This window comes from Erpetoichthys calabaricus, chromosome 12 (genome assembly GCF_900747795.2).
Source record: "Erpetoichthys calabaricus chromosome 12, fErpCal1.3, whole genome shotgun sequence".
In the NCBI taxonomy this organism is placed as follows: domain Eukaryota; kingdom Metazoa; phylum Chordata; class Cladistia; order Polypteriformes; family Polypteridae; genus Erpetoichthys; species Erpetoichthys calabaricus.
In genome coordinates this window covers 16,035,225-16,055,657 of record NC_041405.2, presented here as the reverse complement: position 1 = coordinate 16,055,657, position 20,433 = coordinate 16,035,225, and the positions used below count along the sequence as shown (strand labels likewise).

Genomic DNA, 20,433 nt, shown 5'->3' with positions numbered 1-20,433 from the left:
CAAATGACCATACCCAGATATGTTTCCTGTCTTCAGATGGTCCGCTTGCTGTTGGACCGTGATTGCCATGTCAATTACCTGAGTAAGACAGGAGATACGCCACTGCATATCTTGGTTAAGAGGAAGCGCTTTGATGCTGCCATGGTGCTGCTTACTTATGGCGCCCGACCCAATACCAAAGGAGAGAACGGCAACACACCTCTGCATATTGCCATGAAGGTATGCATCATCTATCTCATATGACCAGTCCAAACATACATGCTGAAGCATGGCAAGAAGCACTTCACATTCATAATTATAATCTTTTATTTATGTACCGCCTTTCATACACCCAAGAACACTTTACAGTTCAACAAAACACATTAACAAGACAGTAGAAGGTACATACAAGAAAATGAATAATACTCGTATACTCAATACATCTTGTGTTTCAGTCATATGGGACATGATATGGGACATGATAATCTTTCTTTTATATCAAGCACCTTTCTACAGCAAATACCATTACAAAGCAGTTTACAAGTACCAGTAAGCTTAACAACTACTCATATCTCATTTTATTTTTAATTTTGGCAATAAAAACAGGTGGAGTGACTTACCAAGGGTAACATTTTGAGATTTGAAGTAGCAAATTAATCTTGCACATTAGAGTCCAGTTAATTAGCCTCTGTGCCACAACACCTGCTTTATCATTAATCTATCCGTTAGTAATAGCCTGTTCAGAAAGGGGACAGACATATCTGAATGACAGTTTGTCAAGTAAGCAGGCATGGTATCTGCACCTCAGAGTACATACCTGTATCTCCTAACCTTCTGTTTTGTTCCAGCTTGATGACATAGACATGATTAAAGCCCTCATCGTGTTCGGTGCCGACGTTGAGATTCCTAATGACTTTGGGGAGACCCCTGGTTTGATTGCCGCTCGCTGCAGCAAAGGTGCGCACACTTTTTCATTACCCTACAATCCCTCGCTTCTCTGATGGTGAAGGAGACGGACAGAATTCAGTACTGCATGTATTATAGCATTTATAGTTACTAACACCTTGTTTGCGCTCGGTAATTCATATTTCTTAACTCTGCACTTTTAAGGGTGTTCTATATTAATCTCCAGCAGCTCATTGCTTGGTGCCTGATGCAAAATGTAAAAAGGTCCATTCATTATGAACGTTTATTTGTTATCATTAAATGATCTGCACTTTTTTCTGAATGATAAATAGGTGTGTATTCTTCTGTCTCTCTGGCTTATCCGCCTTATAACAAGTACTCATCTCTGTCTGTCAGTCCGTCTAATTGATAATAGTCATCTGCCTGTCTGTCTGCCTGTCTAGTGGGTAAAAGGCATCCATGTTTGATTCTGCCTGTGGGTTTGATTGGAATTAAATGTCTGTCTGCCTCTTGTTTTGGTAATAGGCATTCAATCTTATCTATCCATCTATAACTGTCCGATGAAGTCACACGTGTAGCCAGGTTGTTGCATTGTGCATTGTAAAGTATTTTCCATATACAGTACCGTAACAAGTAACAATAATGTTTTCCGAAAATGTAACGGCTTCTTGTGACATAGCTTCAACAGCCCAGGGCTGGATCTCAACCCTGTCCTCGTGGCACTCCAGCCATTCCACATACTGTATTTGTTAAAGTCCACCAACAGCAAGCCTGATTCAAATGAATGAGGTAGTGATTGGCTGAACTACAGTAGGTGTGCTAGGAGTGAAGTTTATTGGATATTGATCTCAAACTAGCTTTAAAAATTATTTTTTTAGTTGGTCTAAGCGTTTTGTGTAGTGAAGCATGTAAAAAAAATTTTGTGTAATGTGTTTTTTTAGCATTCTGGAGTCTTTCTTTCTTTCTTTCTTTCTTTCTTTCTTTCTTTCTTTCTTTCTTTCTTTCTTTCTTTCTTTCTTTCTTTCTTTCTTTCTTTCTTTCTTTCTTTCTTTCTTTCTTTCTTTCTTTCTTTCTTTCTTAAGGAGATGCCTAGATATGTTGTTTCAGTAGGATCCTAGGCTACAACAAGCCACCAGAAGACATTTATGGCAGTTTACTATTGATTCTAAAAGTATGTAGATTTTAATTATAGGGATGTATCACCATTCTTCCATAAGTACCTCCACAATTTTTTTCGTTTTTACGATTGTTTTGAAAAATACTGTTTCAGTCTGACATTCAGCATCTTGCACCTCTTGGGCACAGCCATCAGCTGTGTGTCTGTCTGTGGAGAGAGTGTCAACTTTTTTGAGAGGTTTACTTACTTATCAGGAGTGACATTCATGTCTCTGGTGACTCTTCCTATGAAGTCAGTAGACGGACTGGGAGAGAATGAGGGGGGGTGGGTGGGGTATGAGGTCACTGGAAAGGGGTGTGTGGATCTCCCAATATCTCTGCAAAAGCATGAAGGTCCAAGTCTTTAGAGTCCTGGTGTTTCCTGTTTTGCTATATGGTTGCGAGACATGAACGCTATCCAGTGACCTGAGATGAAGACTGGACTCCTTTGGTACTGTGGCTCTCTGGAAAATCTTTGGGTACCACTGTTTTGACCTTGTGTCGAATGAGTGGTTGCTCATGGAGTCCCAAGTGAGGCACATTACCTGCATTGTGAGGGAGCATCAGTTATGGCACTATGGCCATGTGTCGCGTTTCCCCCGTGGGTGATCTGGCTCACAATGAGGACCCGAGCAGCTGAACAATGCCAAGGGGACGCCCACGTAACACCTGGCTGTGGCAAACAGAGGGTCATTTACGGAGGGGTGGGACCAAATTGCATGTCTGCCTGGTTGCCAACCAGGATCTTGAGCTGTTTCGTTGTGTGGTGGGTGCGGCAATGCGCTGTACCAGTGCATGCTCCCCAACTTGACCTGATCTGATAAGTACACCACTAAATTGCAGTCTGGTCACTAAGTTCGCTATCTTGCTTGGTAGACAATATACAATAACGACTGCTCTTACCCTGTGGTTTTGGGTAATGTCATCCTGGAAAATTCTAGTAAAGACAGGATGGAAATGCTTCACTATAAGATGAAGATGTTGACTATATTTCCATTTACCTTGGGAATCTGACCAAGTGAGGAAAATGCACCTTATCGCCATAGTGGGTCCACTACAACTAGTAATTGTAAGAAAGAAAGAAAAAAAAAACAACCTTTATGTTTGTAGACATCATTGAGTTTGTGGCATGCATGTACTTGTCCACACATTCTGAGAACAAGGTAAAGGTCAGTTCAACTGAACAAACAGATTTATTTTTCCACTTTTAGTAGGCCGACTGGTTGCGCTGTTTATATTACATTTTCCATCAGGAGTTTATACATCTTCACTTGATCATATTATCTGTATGTGTCAACTTCTCTTTAAACTGATCTTGAAGAAATTCCCTGTGGTTGTTGTAGTTTGCCATTTGCGGCCTAGTCTTCCAGCATAATTTGAATGCTTTTCTTTTGCATCTTGGATGACTATGTGGACATCAAAGAGTTTGCACTTTTGTTCACTAGTTCCAGCTTACAGATGACACCTTTCCTTCCAACTCCCATGTATATGTCACCTTTGCTACTTTTTCTCATGTAAACGTCTGTAAGTTGAGCCACTCAGCTTCTTCTCATAAAACATCTAAGCTTCTCCCAAATGTGCCCTAACATCCATCCCTATGTCCACGTTACAGAGATATTTCTTTAAGCTTGGGCAACCGATATGACCAGCTGTCCATAGGCGTGATGTGATGTTGATTATTATTATGACCATTTGTCTGTAGATGTACCTGCTTTCAACAGAATTTGCATTCCTCATATCCTCAAATATTTCCTCTACTTTGTCACTAATCTCTATCTGTCTTTTTCACTTTCATTCCTTGTTCTTTGTTACCATACCTTATTTATGTCATTCATTCTTGTATCATTTTTCTTCTTATTGCCTAATTCTCAATTTTTTCTTGGGTTCTGTTTTTGCTTTTTGCTCTGAAATTGTATTCAGTTTTACCTTTTTTTTTATGTGATTGAGATTTAATACACAATTGTAGTGTTTACACACTGTATCTCCTAAGCCATTCTGGAAGCCGTTTTGTTGTTTTTATTCTGAATTATATGTTTTTTTTATGATATTTTGGCTGTGTATTTATATAAATGCTTCCTAAATACAGGGGTGGGAAAAAATAGGTTTTACAGTTGCGAGCACACAAGGCCGGCATTTTGAACACAAGATTGTACCTAAGTGCACTGTGCCTATGTAACGTTCTTTTCAGTTTATAAAGTTAATAAAGGAATTGAGTTAATTAAGCTATTATAATAATCATAAACTGCATGTCTTTTTCCGTACTGTAAACCTCCTTTTGCCCACGCCTGTATATTTATCTAACAGTAGTGCTTTATCTTACTCATCTCCTCACACTGCCTCATTAACAGCACGCCGTCAGTATTATTTTTATTATTGTGAGAGCATGTTTGTGTGTGCATGTGTCTTCTAATGGCCTTGTCTCATGGAACTATAAGGTACCAACAGGAAGGTGATGCTGAACCTGCTGTATAGTGTAGGTGCTGAACGGTGCCACCCTCCCTCCCCTGATACCCCCCAGCGACTCCTACCTCCAGCTGCAGGCCTCCAGAGACCACCTCCACCACTAGGTAACTGCTGTCTCTCTCTCTTCTCTATGTCCTCCTCACTTCTTGTGACTGCCGGGCACAGATTTATTCCTCTCTCTGCCCTGTCTCCTTTTACTCCTGCATCTGTCGAAACCTGGGATCATCAGACTGGAGCCAGACCTTAACAGCCTTGTGGCCGACTATTTTAAATTTAAATGTCAGTTATACACTTTACACAAGTAAGGCTTTACAATCACTGCCATATTTAAGAGAATTTGGAAGGCCTGGGGACTTTTTTGCTTCTTTTTACTCAACGTACTATGATAATAATAATAATAATAATAATAATGCATTTTATTTATAGGGCACTTTGCATTAGCAGTAAAACTCAAATTGCTACATAAAAAGTTTAAACAAAGGCAAATCAGGATAAAAACAGAGATAAAACAACAATAATTGTAGCATTCTTGCTAATACGCTTTCCTAAATAGAAAAGTCTTTAGCTGTTTTTTAAAACAGCCCACAATCTGCTGTATTCTCAGGCTCTCTGGTAGGGCATTCCAGAGCCGTGGAGCAGCGGCTGCAAAGGCTCGGCCACCCATTGTACGAAGTTTGGTCACAGGGGTGCAAAGGTGGTGGGTATTTACAAAATAGAGGTTTCTTGCAGTGGATTGTAGTATAAGAACTTCCCTAAGATATTGTGGAGCATTATACACTGGTGAGTAAACAAACAGTTTGTATTCGATACGGAGGTGAACAGGGAGCCAATGAAGTGACCAAAGGATTGGTGAAATGTGCTCATATTTTTGCACCCTCATCAGGATTCTTGCAGCACTATTTTGAATTTGTTGAAGCTTTTGAAGACTCTTGCTGGGGTTCACAATGAGGAGTGCATTACAATAATCCAGCCTCGATGAGACAAAGGCATGAACCAGTTTTTCAGCATCAGAGGATAAGGATAAGGAGAGGTAGGGACGGAGTTTGGTTATGTTTCGGAAATGAAGGAATGCAATTTTACAAAGGTGATGGACATGAGTATCAAATGACACCCAGATTTGTAACAGAAGGGGAGAGGGATCTATGAATCATTGCATAGTAAATTAAAAGAATTAGTAAGGTACACAATGGTGACCAAGTGATATGAGATTACTCAGAAACTTGCATCTCGCTATCCTGGACACTGATTAGAGTTGTTCATGCATGCATTTTTAAACTCCAGCATAGCTGTGCTCTGGCCAGACCCCTGAGAAGTGGAAAAAAACATTTTTTGATTATACAGACATGTGAAAAAATATACTCCATTATTATTTTTTTAACATATGTAGATGTGGACACATCAAGATTTAATCAAAATTTAACATATATATTGAGATGAAGATGATGTAATTGAAAAGTAAAATGAAAGTTTGATTTTGCAGTACTTTAATCAACAATAAATTAACGGATGTGCCATTTCCGTCTGTTGTAAAAGTAAGCACCACCCTGGCTTTGACAGTTGCTAATGCCCCCAAGTAGGCTTTTCCTATAACTGTCTAGCAGTCTCTGACACCAACTGGAAAAAAGGTTTTCAGACTCCTCCATGCAGAATTCTTTCCCCTGTATGATGTTTAAGGAGTGTCTTCCATGCACAACCCGTTTCAAATCACCCTGGAGTATCTTGATGGAATTCAGACCTGAGCTTTGACTTGGCCATTCCAGAACCTTCCATTTCTTTCTTTTCAGCCATTCCTTGGTGGGCTTACTAGTATGTTTAGAGCCAGTGTGCTGTTGCAAGGTCTATTTTCAGTTGAGCTTTAATCTTCTGACAGATGGTCTTCCCTTACCTTCAAGTGTCCTCAAGAATTCTGTATGGATTCTATAATGATAAGGTGACCTGGGCCTAATGCAACAATGCAGACCTAAACCAGAACATGCTTTCAGCTGCTATCAGGTTCTTTAAGTCAAATACTTTGTTTGGTTTTTGCCAAACATGTCTTCTGGCAAAATAACCACATTGTTCCAGAAGTCCTGGTCTTTGCTGAATTGTTCTGGAAAACTTTAATCTTGGCCTGATGTTCTCTCTGGACAACGAAAGTTTTCTTTCTGGCACAACTCCCCTGTTGATATAATTTGTGCCGCCTCTTACTAATGGTAGACTCATGCGCTTTGACATCAGCAGTGTTATGAACTACTTGTATGACCCATAATGAAATTCTGGGCTTCTTAAAGACTTATGACAGCATCTTGTACTCTACTCTCAGGCTGAACTTGTTAGGGTGGCCAGGCCTGGACAAGTTGGCTGTTGCTTGAAATCTTCTCCACTTATAGATAATCTTATGGACAGTGGAATGGTTGATTTCCAAATGTTTGGAAATCCCTTCACAGACTCATAAGCATTTCTAACCATCTTTATGAAGTCCTCGAAGAGCTCTTTTGATCTAATCATGGTGACAACACATATTTCAACAACAAAGAACAAACCAAACTACATGTCTGAGGTTTAAAGGATCAGACGTAATCCTCTCTACTAAGTTTCTAATGATTTGCACTGGATCTGGTTACCATAATTCTAATTTTAGATATTTAAGGTAGTGATAAATGTAAGGGTGGACAAAATTTGCATTTATGTTTATTTAATTAATATAACAGACTACAAAATCTAAACATGGAACAACGTTTCTTATATTCTGTCACATTTATCTACAGTATAGATCAAATGTAGATTAAATCTTGATATGTCCACACAAACGTCAAGGAATACTCCTCATGAAATAATTCTTTTTGTATGTTACTTACCCCATGTACTTTGTAGTGATGGCTAAAAAAATGTTAATTTTATGTTTTCACACAGAATGCTGAGAAAGAAGTTTATGACATAACAGAACTCAATAGTGACCAGTTTTATACAGTGGCAAATTATATGAAAAATTTCCATAGGGAAAAAAAATCTCATGTTACTCGTGTCGCATAATCCACGTCTTTTTTTCTTGAAGCTTCCTCAAAATGTGCAAAACGAAAGCGTTTTTATTAAAATACTAGTTGATTACCCAGTGGCTTCGCTCACTGAGTGCAAGGGAAAAAAATAAAATGTAGTCTATAAGTTATTAAACAGTAAAACATTAACATTTAAGAAGTAAAGATATATTGAGCACTACTGGAGTGGTTTGGGGTAAACTACATTTTAAAGGTACTATAACACAACAGGTCAGTAGTACTAACAGCAGCTAAAATGTATTTGGATAATCTCTCGGTAGTAGATCCCTTGTGAAAGGTGTTACACGACCGCTGTGGTATAGAAATTACATTTTCTATGTGATCGTCCAAATTTCTGCCTGACAACCTTGCACTATGTGTCTGTGATTTACTTCTTAAAATAATTCATCACAAAAGGAACCTTGAATGTTGCAGGGTTTTAGTGACCCGAACTCACCTTAAGTGACAGTAAATAGTAGTGCAGGGTAATTTACAAACAGAGTCCTACTTCGATGGCGCCGATTACACTCATTCGCAAAGATTTCCACTCTCCCAGGAGCCGACGGGGCACTTGAAGTGTCACAAACAGTGCGAGAAGAGAGGACGCTGCCAGAAACTACAAAGCTCTCAACCCCGCGGAGCAGCCCGACATTCCGCGCCTCCCAGCGTCCACTTTGTTCTCACGCACATTGTTTACAACTCGCCGCAGTTAAAAAGTAGAAAGACACAAAGCTATTTTCTTCATCTCTTCTACTATCAAGTACTGCCAACTAAAAAAAAGTTATAATGGATAGATAGATAGATAGATAGTATGTGGCAGTTTCCGCGACAGTCACGTGGACGAATAAATAAAACTTCTCTGTCAGAACGCGCCTGGCAGCGGACGGCTCAGCGCTGTAGTCCAGAGAGGAGGGCTAGGAGAGGACGACACAGGGTGCACTCGATAGATCGGTGTGTTTGTGTTTACTTCTTTTCAATATCAGTAAAATAACTCTCACACAAATAATAACAATTCATAAAGATGATATAAAAATGGTGTCCACAAACGAACTCTGTGGTCATACGTAATTTCCATTTCAAATGCAAAAAAATTTTTATATATATATATAGATGATTATATAGTTACTTCCGGAATAAACTCATGGGAGTGACATTTTGACTTGTCCCTATCATTCATTGGTCAAGAGTTCTGTCTTCAAATTATAAAGTCATTCCTCATCACTGGTTTTTAATAAGTCTTGAATTTAGAGAAGTCTTACCTTAGATGACAGTCAACACATAAGTGATTTTACAAAAGATAATCTGACATGTACAGGAGCCTTAAAAGAATCTTAAGTATGTCCCATGATGCAGTAGTTTGCATAACCTTATTTAGCTGCAGTCACCTGAACTAATCATTTGTTCTGTACAAGTTTATCAGTCGCTTTCGTTACACTAGAGAGCAGTGTATGTGTATGTATTGTAATAAATAAAGGATATGGATTCCCCGGACAACAAGAACAATGCTATTGAACCTGAAGCCTAAAATTCACTGACCACTCTAAAATCACACCCATAAATGCAGTGCTTTAAATGTTTTTTTTTGTTTTTTTTAATTTCGACACTGCACTAAATTGTATAGTGACATTCCCAGAATCACTCTCCGGTATGGCAGTATCATTATCCCAGCACATTAGATCTAGCCTGTAATGTATTAATATCATGGCAACCACCTTTTCTCTGACTCACAGAATGTCCAAGCATGGAATTCAAATATATTATTTATCCGGGGGTTGTTGTTTCCTACACATATGGTTAACTTCCTCTGAAGTGTTAAAGAAATGAATTGCACCTTTACAACATTATAGCTGGCCAAAGAGCTTCCTAGTCCCTTTAAGAACTAATCAACAGAAACTTACTTTGCATTTCTAAATCAAGTTTAATCACATGAAAACTTTTGGAAAAAATTAAGTCATCTTCTTACTAAAATCATCCTTGGTAAGCGACAGTAATTGAGCAGTGACTGGGAAGTAGTGTTCCTAATATCTTAAATGATATTTGGCAAAACCGGTTACTGTTTTTTTGAGGTTCTACTCCAGGACCCCAGTAGATCCAGCCTTCACCTTCTCTTTTCTTTTCCTTTGGCTCCCAAGTGTTACAGAGAAACGACTTTTTCACTTTCTTTCACCGTCCCTTTCATTTCCCTCCATTTTATGCTGTCCTGTATACATGATGACATGTTTTCTTCCCCTGTGTGGCAGTGCTGGTATTTCTTAGAATGTTTTCCTTTGTTCGTAATGTAAGAAATAACAGTGAGTGCTGTTTTAAAAGCATGTTAGCATGCATTATTGTGCAGAAAAGAACTATGTGTGCCACCTAACTGCATGAAGATTTTCATTTTCTTTGGCCATCTTTTGCTTTTCATTTTGGTGGACTCCCTTAGATAGACAATGCTACGCCATCTTAGGATCAACAGTTAATAATATCTACAATTTGGTATTGAGTACTGTGAGTGTCTGATCAACTTTGCCACAATATGTGGCAGATCATGCCATTAAAGAGCAGAGCCAATCTCCTGCTTCTCTTCTGTGGTTTTCCCATAAATTAGGAAGCCTCATTGCTAGTGTGAATGTATATATAGTGTTTTAAAGTATTTGTAGGATGATTGTAGTTGGTGATTATTGACCACAACACCTGCAGGTCAGCTTTTGAAAGCAGCAGGTCCACCTGCTCAAAGAGTCTAAGAAAAGCATTGCTGCCTCCTGCCAATTCTGTACATTGCACCTCAGATGGGCCCAAGGGTGTGGTCATGTTATATAATAATAATTTTATTTATATTGCGCCTTTCCCATACTATAGAAATACAGTGGTGTGAAAAAATATTTGCCCCCTTCCTGATTTCTTATTCTTTTGCATGTTTGTCACACAAAATGTTTCTGATCATCAAACACATTTAACCATTAGTCAAATATAACACAAGTAAACACAAAATGCAGTTTGTAAATGGTGGTTTTTATTATTTAGGGAGAAAAAAAATCCAAACCTACATGGCCCTGTGTGAAAAAGTAATTGCCCCCTGAACCTAATAACTGGTTGGGCCACCCTTAGCAGCAATAACTGCAATCAAGCGTTTGCGATAACTTGCAATGAGTCTTTTACAGCGCTCTGGAGGAATTTTGGCCCACTCATCTTTGCAAAATTGTTGTAATTCAGCTTTATTTGAGGGTTTTCTAGCATGAACCACCTTTTTAAGGTCATGCCATAGCATCTCAGTTGGATTCAGGTCAGGACTTTGACTAGGCCACTCCAAAGTCTTCATTTTGTTTTTCTTCAGCCATTCAGAGGTGGATTTGCTGGTGTGTTTTGGGTCATTGTCCTGTTGCAGCACCCAAGATCGCTTCAGCTTGAGTTGACGAACAGATGGCCGGACATTCTCCTTCAGGATTTTTTGGTAGACAGTAGAATTCATGGTTCCATCTATCACAGCAAGCCTTCCAGGTCCTGAAGCAGCAAAACAACCCCAGACCATCACACTACCACCACCATATTTTACTGTTGGTATGATGTTCTTTTTCTGAAATGCTGTGTTCCTTTTACGCCAGATGTAACGGGACATTTGCCTTCCAAAAAGTTCAACTTTTGACTCATCAGTCCACAAGGTATTTTCCCAAAAGTCTTGGCAATCATTGAGATGTTTCTTAGCAAAATTGAGACGAGCCCTAATGTTCTTTTTGCTTAACAGTGGTTTGCGTCTTGGACATCTGCCATGCAGGCCGTTTTTGCCCAGTCTCTTTCTTATGGTGGAGTCGTGAACACTGACCTTAATTGAGGCAAGTGAGGCCTGCAGTTCTTTAGACGTTGTCCTGGGGTCTTTTGTGACCTCTCGGATGAGTCGTCTCTGCGCTCTTGGGGTAATTTTGGTCGGCCGGCCACTCCTGGGAAGGTTCACCACTGTTCCATGTTTTTGCCATTTGTGGATAATGGCTCTCACTGTGGTTCGCTGGAGTCCCAAAGCTTTAGAAATGGCTTTATAACCTTTACCAGACTGATAGATCTCAATTACTTCTGTTCTCATTTGTTCCTGAATTTCTTTGGATCTTGGCATGATGTCTAGCTTTTGAGGTGCTTTTGGTCTACTTCTCTGTGTCAGGCAGCTCCTATTTAAGTGATTTCTTGATTGAAACAGGTGTGGCAGTAATCAGGCCTGGGGGTGGCTACGGAAATTGAACTCAGGTGTGATACACCACAGTTAGGTTATTTTTTAACAAGGGGGCAATTACTTTTTCACACAGGGCCATGTAGGTTTGGATTTTTTTTCTCCCTAAATAATAAAAACCATCATTTAAAAACTGCATTTTGTGTTTACTTGTGTTATATTTGACTAATGGTTAAATGTGTTTGATGATCAGAAACATTTTGTGTGACAAACATGCAAAAGAATAAGAAATCAGGAAGGGGGCAAATAGTTTTTCACACCACTGTAGATACGGGACATTGTTCTACTTACTGGATCATAGGTAAGCAGCACAATTCCCATACTCAAGTGTTTAAATCTGTGTTATCCGGTGAAGATGTCTCTAGTTGATACTCAGTTTCAGACTGTAGATTTTCAGACTTCTTGTTTTCTGTGTTCTCCTCCTTGATAAGGACTGCTACTAATTTGAAACTCCTTCTCAGGGTTTGACGACATAATCCATGTTGCCACAGTGTTGGGTGATCTGACCAGAGGGATGGACCAAGTGGATAACAAGAGGATGGCTCAAAGGAAGTAAGACGAGTCCTTTGCTTGATAATGCAGAGGAACCACCTTCAAATCTGTTATCTTTACAAATTTTTAAAATTTTAATTTCTGTAGTGGTACTCCTTACCCACAGTTATTCCAGGGAGGCAAAGGTACACAATGTGATACAATTGCTATAAAGTAAACACAAGAGAGGGATCAACAAAAGGAGAAACACAAAATAGCAAATGAATGGACCAGAAAGAAAAACTTGCTTTTTTCCCAAGGCCTCCTTACACCCGCTCATCTCTCTGTATGTCTGGCAGAGTTGCTTGTTCAGTTGCCCACATGCTCACATAGAGCATGTTTTCCACCCATCATCTCTGTCTTGATTCCAGGCTCAATGTGTTTTTGGCCAGTTGTGGTTTTAATCCCTCCTGGGTTCACTTCCAGGCAGACTCAAAAAGACGTTTTGCAGTGAGGGAGGGGTGGTGAATCTATAAAGTGTTTTGGCCATGACACCACTTAACCTCGTGGCCAAACCCGAGAGCACAGCATCCTTCAGCCTTCTATGCCTTTAAATGATCGGGCCAATTAATAAATCCTCCTTGCCACCTTCCTTTAAAGAGCAACACAGCTCGACCTTTTAGACTTCACGACTATGTGATGTCAGTTTTCAAGCTGGTGAAAACCTAAATGTCTTTTGCCCAGCCCTTCCCCAAAACTGTACCTTTAGGAGTGGGCGACATGGTCTTATTCCCCAAATTAGAAACATGTGCTGCCTTTTATTGGGTAGAAGCCAGCCTGACCTGTTGTCAGCCCTCCATGAAATTACTCTGTCTGTAGCTTGGTGAGCCCTAACCCCTGCCCACTGCTACCCATCTCTCACTTACGATATTTTTTTGTGTATTCTACATTTTCTCTAAGGTAATTGGATAAAACGGGGAAAAAACACAAATGTTCTGCATTTGCCCCATCCCAGTTTAAAACCAAACTAAGACCATACTTTTTCCCCTATACCTACCAGGTCATACATCACTATTCTATTAAAATTATTGCTTCCAGTGCATTCATTCTGAATTAGATTTCCTTTAGCCCTTTTTTCAAGCTAGGCCTCATCAGGGTAAATGAATCCATTCTTCTTACGAAAAGCTTGGCAAAGCTTTATGTTAGCTAAAAAAAAAGTGTGAAAAAGGGCAGAAAATTGAATTATGCTATAGAGCTAGTTGCTAACATACAAAGGATATGAAAAGAAATGCCAATGCAGTTACTTAAAAAAGTCCTTTCTAATATAAAATGTTACATACTGTATCAAAAGGAGGATATTGCACAGCAATAATGTTTTTTCGTATGTATAGCAACACAAGAAAAGCAATGCATTACAAGATAAATATCCAGTAATTGTTGATAACAGAGAGAGAGAGAGGTTAGGAGCACACGCTGATACAGTGCATTGCCGCATCCACCACATGACAAACTACCTCAAGATCCCAGATTAAGACCCGAGTGCAACGGGTGACACGTCAGCACCACGCTAGTTCACATGGAATAGAACAGTGTGAGATTTTTTATGGTCAATGGAGTACCAGTTCTGCAACCAACCCCCAGGTTTTCCCTTGCAGGTTGGAGGGCCTACATGCAGGGCTGGATGCAGATTAACGTCATACCCAGGACAGGATCATAGAGGGGATGATATTTTTGTATTTCAGTATTATATGAATCTACTAGCCAAAGATGATAGGCACATACGCTAACTTATATTGCAACAAATAATATCAAACCAGTGATGAATAAGTACTGCAGAGAAGATTATAAAAGCACTTATAAAAGTATAGTGATAGACATATACTGTAGAATGACTTCAGAACGTATTCGGACCTCTTCACTTTTTTACATTTTGCTATGTTGCAGCTCTGTTCTAAAATCATTTAAATGAAAGTTTTCTTTTCTAAGTCAAGCAATTCTTAATACCCTAGAATGACAAAGCAAAAACAGGATTTTAGAATTTTTTGAAAACTGATTAAAAATACAAAGATTAAATATCACATTGACATAAGTATTCTGACCCTTTGTGATAACATTTGCAATTTGGCTCTGCTGCATCCCAATCTATTGAACATCATTGAGATGTTTCTGCACCTTGTTTGGAGTCCATTTTTCATCAGGTTAGTTTATTGCTAATGATTTAGAATGGCACACACCTATCCACCGATGTGTATCTGAGCAAAAATCAAACTATGAGGTCAAAAGAATTTCCTGCAAAGCTTAGAGACAAGATAACATCAAGGCATAGATCTGCAAAAAACATCTTACAGCATTGAAAGATCCTATTAGCACTGTGGCTTTCATACTTTGTAAGCTCTGTAAGTTTGGGGTAACCACGACTCTTGTAGAGCTGGGAACCCAGTCAGACTGCGCAATCATAGGAGAAGGACCATGTTAAGACAAGTGATCAAGAACCCAACAATCACTCTGACTCCACTCTACAGAACCTGCCTGGAGATGGGGGGAAGTTCCAGAAGGACCATCATCATTGCAACACCCCTCCGATCTGGCCATACAGAAGCCTCTCCTCAGTAAAAGATACTCAGAGGCCTGTTTGGAGTTTGCAAAAAGGGACCTGGTCTGATGAAACCCAGATTAGCTTCATGTCTGGAGGGAACCAGACACTACTCAACAACTGTGCAGTACTATTCCAATGATGAAGCAATGTGGTGGTAGCATCATGCTGTGGATTTTTTTTCAGTGGCAAGGATAGGGAGACTAGAGAGAGTTGAGGGAAAGCTTATCAGAGAAAAGAACAGTGATACCCTTTAAAAATTCACCTTCCAACAGGGCAATGACTGTAAGCACAAAGCAAAGACAGCATAAGGTTGGCTCATTGTGTTGCCCAGCCAGAGCCTCAACTTGAACCTAATCAAACATCAATGGAGTGACCTAAAAACAACTATCCACCGACGGTCTCTAATCAACCTGACAGATCGTGACAGGATCTACAGAGAAGCATGGCAGAAATTTCCCAAACCCAACTATGCAAACTCATCATGTCAAACCCAAGGGCTTCAACAAAGTATGGGGTAAAGGATCTGAATACTTGTGTCAATGTGATATTTCATTTTTTTCTTTTCAGTAAATTAACAAACATTTCTAAAGTCCAGTTTTCTCTTTATCATTCTGGGGTATTGAGTGTTGTTTGATGTGTGGTTAAAGAAAGGGACTTTAAATGATTTTAGCACAAAGCAGCAAAACATGAAAAAAGTTAAAGAGTCTTAGTACTTTCTGAATCCACTGTACACATCCAAATTACTCCGTAACCATCAAAACAGGCATTCCAATATAAATAAAAAGTAACAAAAAATATAATAGCAGAACATGGATAAGGTAAAGATAAACAGTAAATAAAAATAAAATACAGAGATCCGAAAAAAGGCATTTCTGGATCAAAGTCAGAGGTCTGGACACCAATGTATAGTAGCATCTCTTTCGATCACTTTGCCTTTATATACGAGAAATGTCTTTTGTTACATGTTAGATGTGATTATAGAAGTACCTACTGGAATAAATTTAAGGCACTTTCTTTTAATTTGAAAAAATCTCAACAAGCAAAAAATAAGACTAGATAGAATCCATGACTAGTTGACTAAACCAATTAATTTCAATTTGTAACCACTTACAGGACTTAATTTTAAGTAGGCAAGTGCTTGCACTAGCCACACGTTTTTTGTCATGTAAAGCAAGCCCTAGTGGGCTCATCTAAGAGCAGCTTTTTAGCTTCCTTATGTTTTGTATTTCTCAGGTTAGCACCAGGGTCTATTAAGGATTCATACACCACATGTAGAACCTTTGTTTTATGTCATTGTCTCCATATACTATATCTAAGACATTTATTTTTCTCATTGTCTAAACTAAAACTTCCATGAATCAGAAATACAGTTTTTGCCCGCATTTGTTTTTGTATGCCTGCAAGTGATAGCTACTCAGAGATTATGCATTAGTTTACTTTTTTATGTTTAATATTACAATAAGTATTCTCTGCTTTGGATTTCTTAATTCACAAGCTCATTTTAGTTCTTTCCTTTCCCAGGTATGACAGGTTGCTTTGTTTGGACGGAGGTGGAATTAAAGGTCTTGTTTTAATCCAGCTGCTTATTGCCATTGAGAAGGCAGCTGGTCAGCCAATCAGAGAGCTTTTTGACTGGGTTTCTGGTACAAGCACTGGAGGCATCTTGGCACTGGCTGTGGTTCATGGTAAGGCTCTGTTTACGTAGTCAAGGACATTAATATTTGACATTTTATTTAATCATAGTAATATAAAATTTAATATGGCTTTTGTGTGTTGATCTTTTTTTGTGTTGTATTGTGGTTTGTGTATGAATGCTAAAATTATTTATGCTCTTCAGTTCACCAAGCTCACATTTAGTAAATTATTTTTCAGTAATAGATTTTCGCAAGCATTGCTTTTCCATATTTGTAATATACCTATAAAGGGAAATTAGTGTGTGAATATTTTTTTCTTTTCTCAGGGTTGGGTAAATTCACTCAACAGCTACACTTTCTGGCACAAATACAGTTGACAGAAGCCTGTGTCTTTAGAATTTCCCATGATATCTGGTGTGTTAGTTTCCTCTTCTTGTAAAAGTGACACTTATCTGTTCCCTACTGTCTTTGTCCATTCTATACAGGACAATGAGATGAAGATTAAGGGAAAATAGGACTGCAAATAGTAACTGAAATGCAACTGACTAGAAGGCAATGGCCATAAGTTAAAAAAATCGGGAGTGATCTCCCCTCGACTTTCTCGTATACTCAGATATGGGCATGGATATTTGAGGAGTAAAGTGCAAGACAATGATTATATTTTTATATTATTTACATTAAAGAACCATCAATATCAAATCAAAGTAAATATGTATCGAACAATTATTATAAGAGTAAAGTTGAATAAATCAGACTCTGTAGCTGCATGAATAAAAAAGTACCACATCTGGTTAGTGGAAATAACTCAAAGGTTGATAGAAAAATACGTTTTGTACCTTATACTTGTATGCAAAATTTGGTTGACCTAAGTGAAAGCGTGCTGAAGTTATCGTGTTTAAATATACACACAGACATAATTTCAAAAATGGTATTTTCGGACTCAGGGAGGTCCAAAACGTCGAGATTCATCAAAATCTCGAGGTTGAATTTTTGGAAGATTGCAATACTTTCCCTACGAGAAAGTAAATTGGACGAGATTCATCAAAATCTCGATGTTGAATTTTTCGACGATTACAATACTTTCCCTAGGAGAAAGTAAATCGGACTCTGGGATGTCTAAAATGTCGAGATTCATCAAAATCTCAAAATCAAATTTTTGGACGATTACAATACTTTCTCTATACAGGTAGTCCCCAGGTTACGGACACCCGACCTACAACTTACGAACGAGGCCGCAGCTGTGACGCATGCGCCTCGTTAACTGCCGCTCCGTCATCTTTGGCCGGAGGACGCTGCAAGTAGTGGCTGGAGGGGTGCGATTTTGCAGCTTGCGCAGTGTAGTGTCCCTGTGTTCCTCGGGCGGCTCCCAGCAGCAAGCGATCGGTGACCCATGGTCCATAGTCACTGGGGCCACAGCTGTCGCTCGTGTGCAGGACGGAGGCTTAATGGGGCGGTTCGCTGTCCGCCCACTATGCCGCCGCAGCTACTGCTCCTCACTGGACGCAGGCTGGAGCGGTGTAGGCCGTTTCACTGCCCGCCCACTACACACGGCTCCCCCCGATTTTCGGTGGGCGGCTGGTAATGCTGCAAGTGGTGACCCGGTTGTGGGTGAACGGGGTGGCGGGGGGTAGCATTGTAGTGTGCTTCAGGTGGCTGCCTGTTGAATCGGGGCGGTAGTGGGCGATTCACTACACGCCTTTGGCCACACCGTGTTTGTACGCTGCAGGCTGCATACTGTAGTGGAGGTGGGTGGGTGGTGAACCGCCCTTCGCTACTCTCATTCATTCTCAATAGCAAGGCTGCTTGTACTGTTACATACATAGCAGGAAGTTGTCTCTTGTCAGTACACCAGACGTGTTGACGACTGGTGCCTAATCAGCTGTGACAGCGTGTACAATGCTGTGCAGAAGAGCTCATCTTCACCTTTTGTCTTCACCCTTCAAGAATGTCTCTGAAACACAAATCTGATGCAAGTGCTGGTGATACATTAAAGAAGAGAAAAAACATCACCATGGAAAATAAAGTAGAAATAATAAAAAGGTCAGAGAGAGGTGAAACTCCATCATTCATTGGCAGAGCACTTAGTTACAGTCGGTCAACAATAGCATTTATTAAAATAATGTACCTGTTCCAACTTACATACAAATTCAACTTAAGTACAAACCTACAGTCCCTATCTTGTACGTAACCTGGGGACTGCCTGTACTTTGTATACGAGAAAGTAAAAAAGTTGTTATTTTAAAACATTTATGAGTTCCAAAGCAATGGAGGTAGAAGTGCTTACCTGCAAACAAAACACAGGGTGTGCCAAACTAACTTGCCTGTTGAGCAAGAGATGCCATATTACACACATTACAAAAATGTGCTAAGTTGGTTGTTAGTCCTAAGTTTTCCCAGAATTGGTCAGTGTGCATTGTAATGACCCTAATGAGAAACACTGACAAATATTCAGCAATACAGCAATGTGCAGTGCAAGCCTGGATCACTCAGTCACAAACCTGTGGTAGAAGAAGAAGCAGATTCAAAAAAGAGAAAATAATGAATGATTCGTAAGACACTGTAAGTTATAGAGTTTCACCCCAGTAGTCATGGTCCCAGATGCTACAAGGATTCTTGCACAAGGAAAATAGTTGCCAAGGGAACTGTGCCCCTAAGACACTTAACTCTCATCTAAGCCTTTTTTGTCACAATAACATCAATGATAAGTCAATTTCAAGCCTAGCAACAAAACCATTCTTGACACAGTTCTTCAATAATGTGATTACATTCACCTGAAGTTTCAACCCAAAACTGTTAATTGAGTTCAGCTTCTTATAATTACATCTCATTCTTTTTATCCACCACCACCTTACACTTCAGTAACTCAATGAAGGAAACACCAGCTTGCATTAAGAAGGATATAGACATACTTGATCGATCACGTTAAACTCACATACCCACCTCAAAGCTAAATGGGAATGCTGTGCATACTTTGTCAGTTAATTTGAAAGCCAAAAAGCTCTATTCTGATTGTCATTGCTATTGAAATGCATGTTTACATTTAAAAAAAAAAGAAAGAAAGAACATTACCTACCCATGAAAATCTTAAAAATATTTCTATCCTCTGCCTTTTTTTTTTTTTCAGCATAGAGTAACTGTTATCTTTGTTCACGTTTATGTGATTTTAACAATTTGTTTTTCTTTTTTAGGGAAACCCATGGAATACCTTCGATGCCTCTATTTTCGAATGAAGGATGAAGTGTTTAAAGGGTCTCGCCCGTATGAGTCAGCACCACTAGAAGAGTTTCTGAAAAAGGAATTTGGTGAGACCACAAAGATGACAGATGTTCGACACCCTAAGTGAGTACCCGTTCTTCTGTTTCAGTCTGCTTACTAGTTTGTTTCTTTTTTTCTGGGTTGCTAATGAAAGCACGTCATTTATTATGCATAGTTGGTTACATGGAACTTGATGTGGTGATTAAAACATTAATACATATATTTACCATTAGAACAACAGTAATGATCATTAACTGTCACCCCAAACAAGAAATTTAACAAAAACTTACCTGGACAGATTTATTAGGTTAGTGTAGTACTAGGGTGTTGTACCGTGTTAGCCATTATGAATGTAGTGAGAAGTCAAGCAAAATGACTCCTTTTATTGGCCAATCAAATGTGTCATTTTGCTTGATTTCTCACTAGGGTAGTGTAGAAAATCCTTAAAGTCTAGATGTCACGTTCATGCTTTGCATAGCTTGTGATTAAGTACTAGTAGGTTTGCAGGAATTGTGGGAAAGAGGGGTCCTTTCATCGGATTGGCTGGCCCAGCACTGTTTCAGCCGTGGAATGGCCAAATGGGGGAGGCAGCTTGATGGATGAGGTCTCCAGGACACTAAACAAATCCAAATCATATTATGTGATATCATCTACTCTTAAATTCTGCTCCATACTTCTAAAATTTTTATTTTTATATCGTATTGAGGATTTGTTCTGTTCTGTTTATTGTATTGTATTGACCCCCTTCTTTTTGACACCCACTGC

At 39.3% G+C, this 20,433-nt stretch overlaps 1 protein-coding gene across 2 annotated transcripts in view; it reads left to right on the top strand.

Annotated features, from left to right (window-relative positions):
• The window catches only part of pla2g6 (phospholipase A2, group VI (cytosolic, calcium-independent)), a 47,854-nt gene that overhangs the window by 16,579 nt on the left and 10,842 nt on the right, over positions 1–20,433 (top strand). Inside the window, exons 7-12 of one of the 2 annotated variants that reach the window (XM_028816699.2) lie at positions 37–219; positions 828–936; positions 4,476–4,607; positions 12,174–12,264; positions 16,301–16,464; positions 19,602–19,752. In XM_028816699.2, the coding sequence (XP_028672532.1) occupies positions 37–219; positions 828–936; positions 4,476–4,607; positions 12,174–12,264; positions 16,301–16,464; positions 19,602–19,752 (830 nt within the window). The remainder of the gene's footprint in view (positions 1–36; positions 220–827; positions 937–4,475; positions 4,608–12,173; positions 12,265–16,300; positions 16,465–19,601; positions 19,753–20,433) is intronic. The other variant, XM_051934427.1, reaches the window with a different exon arrangement.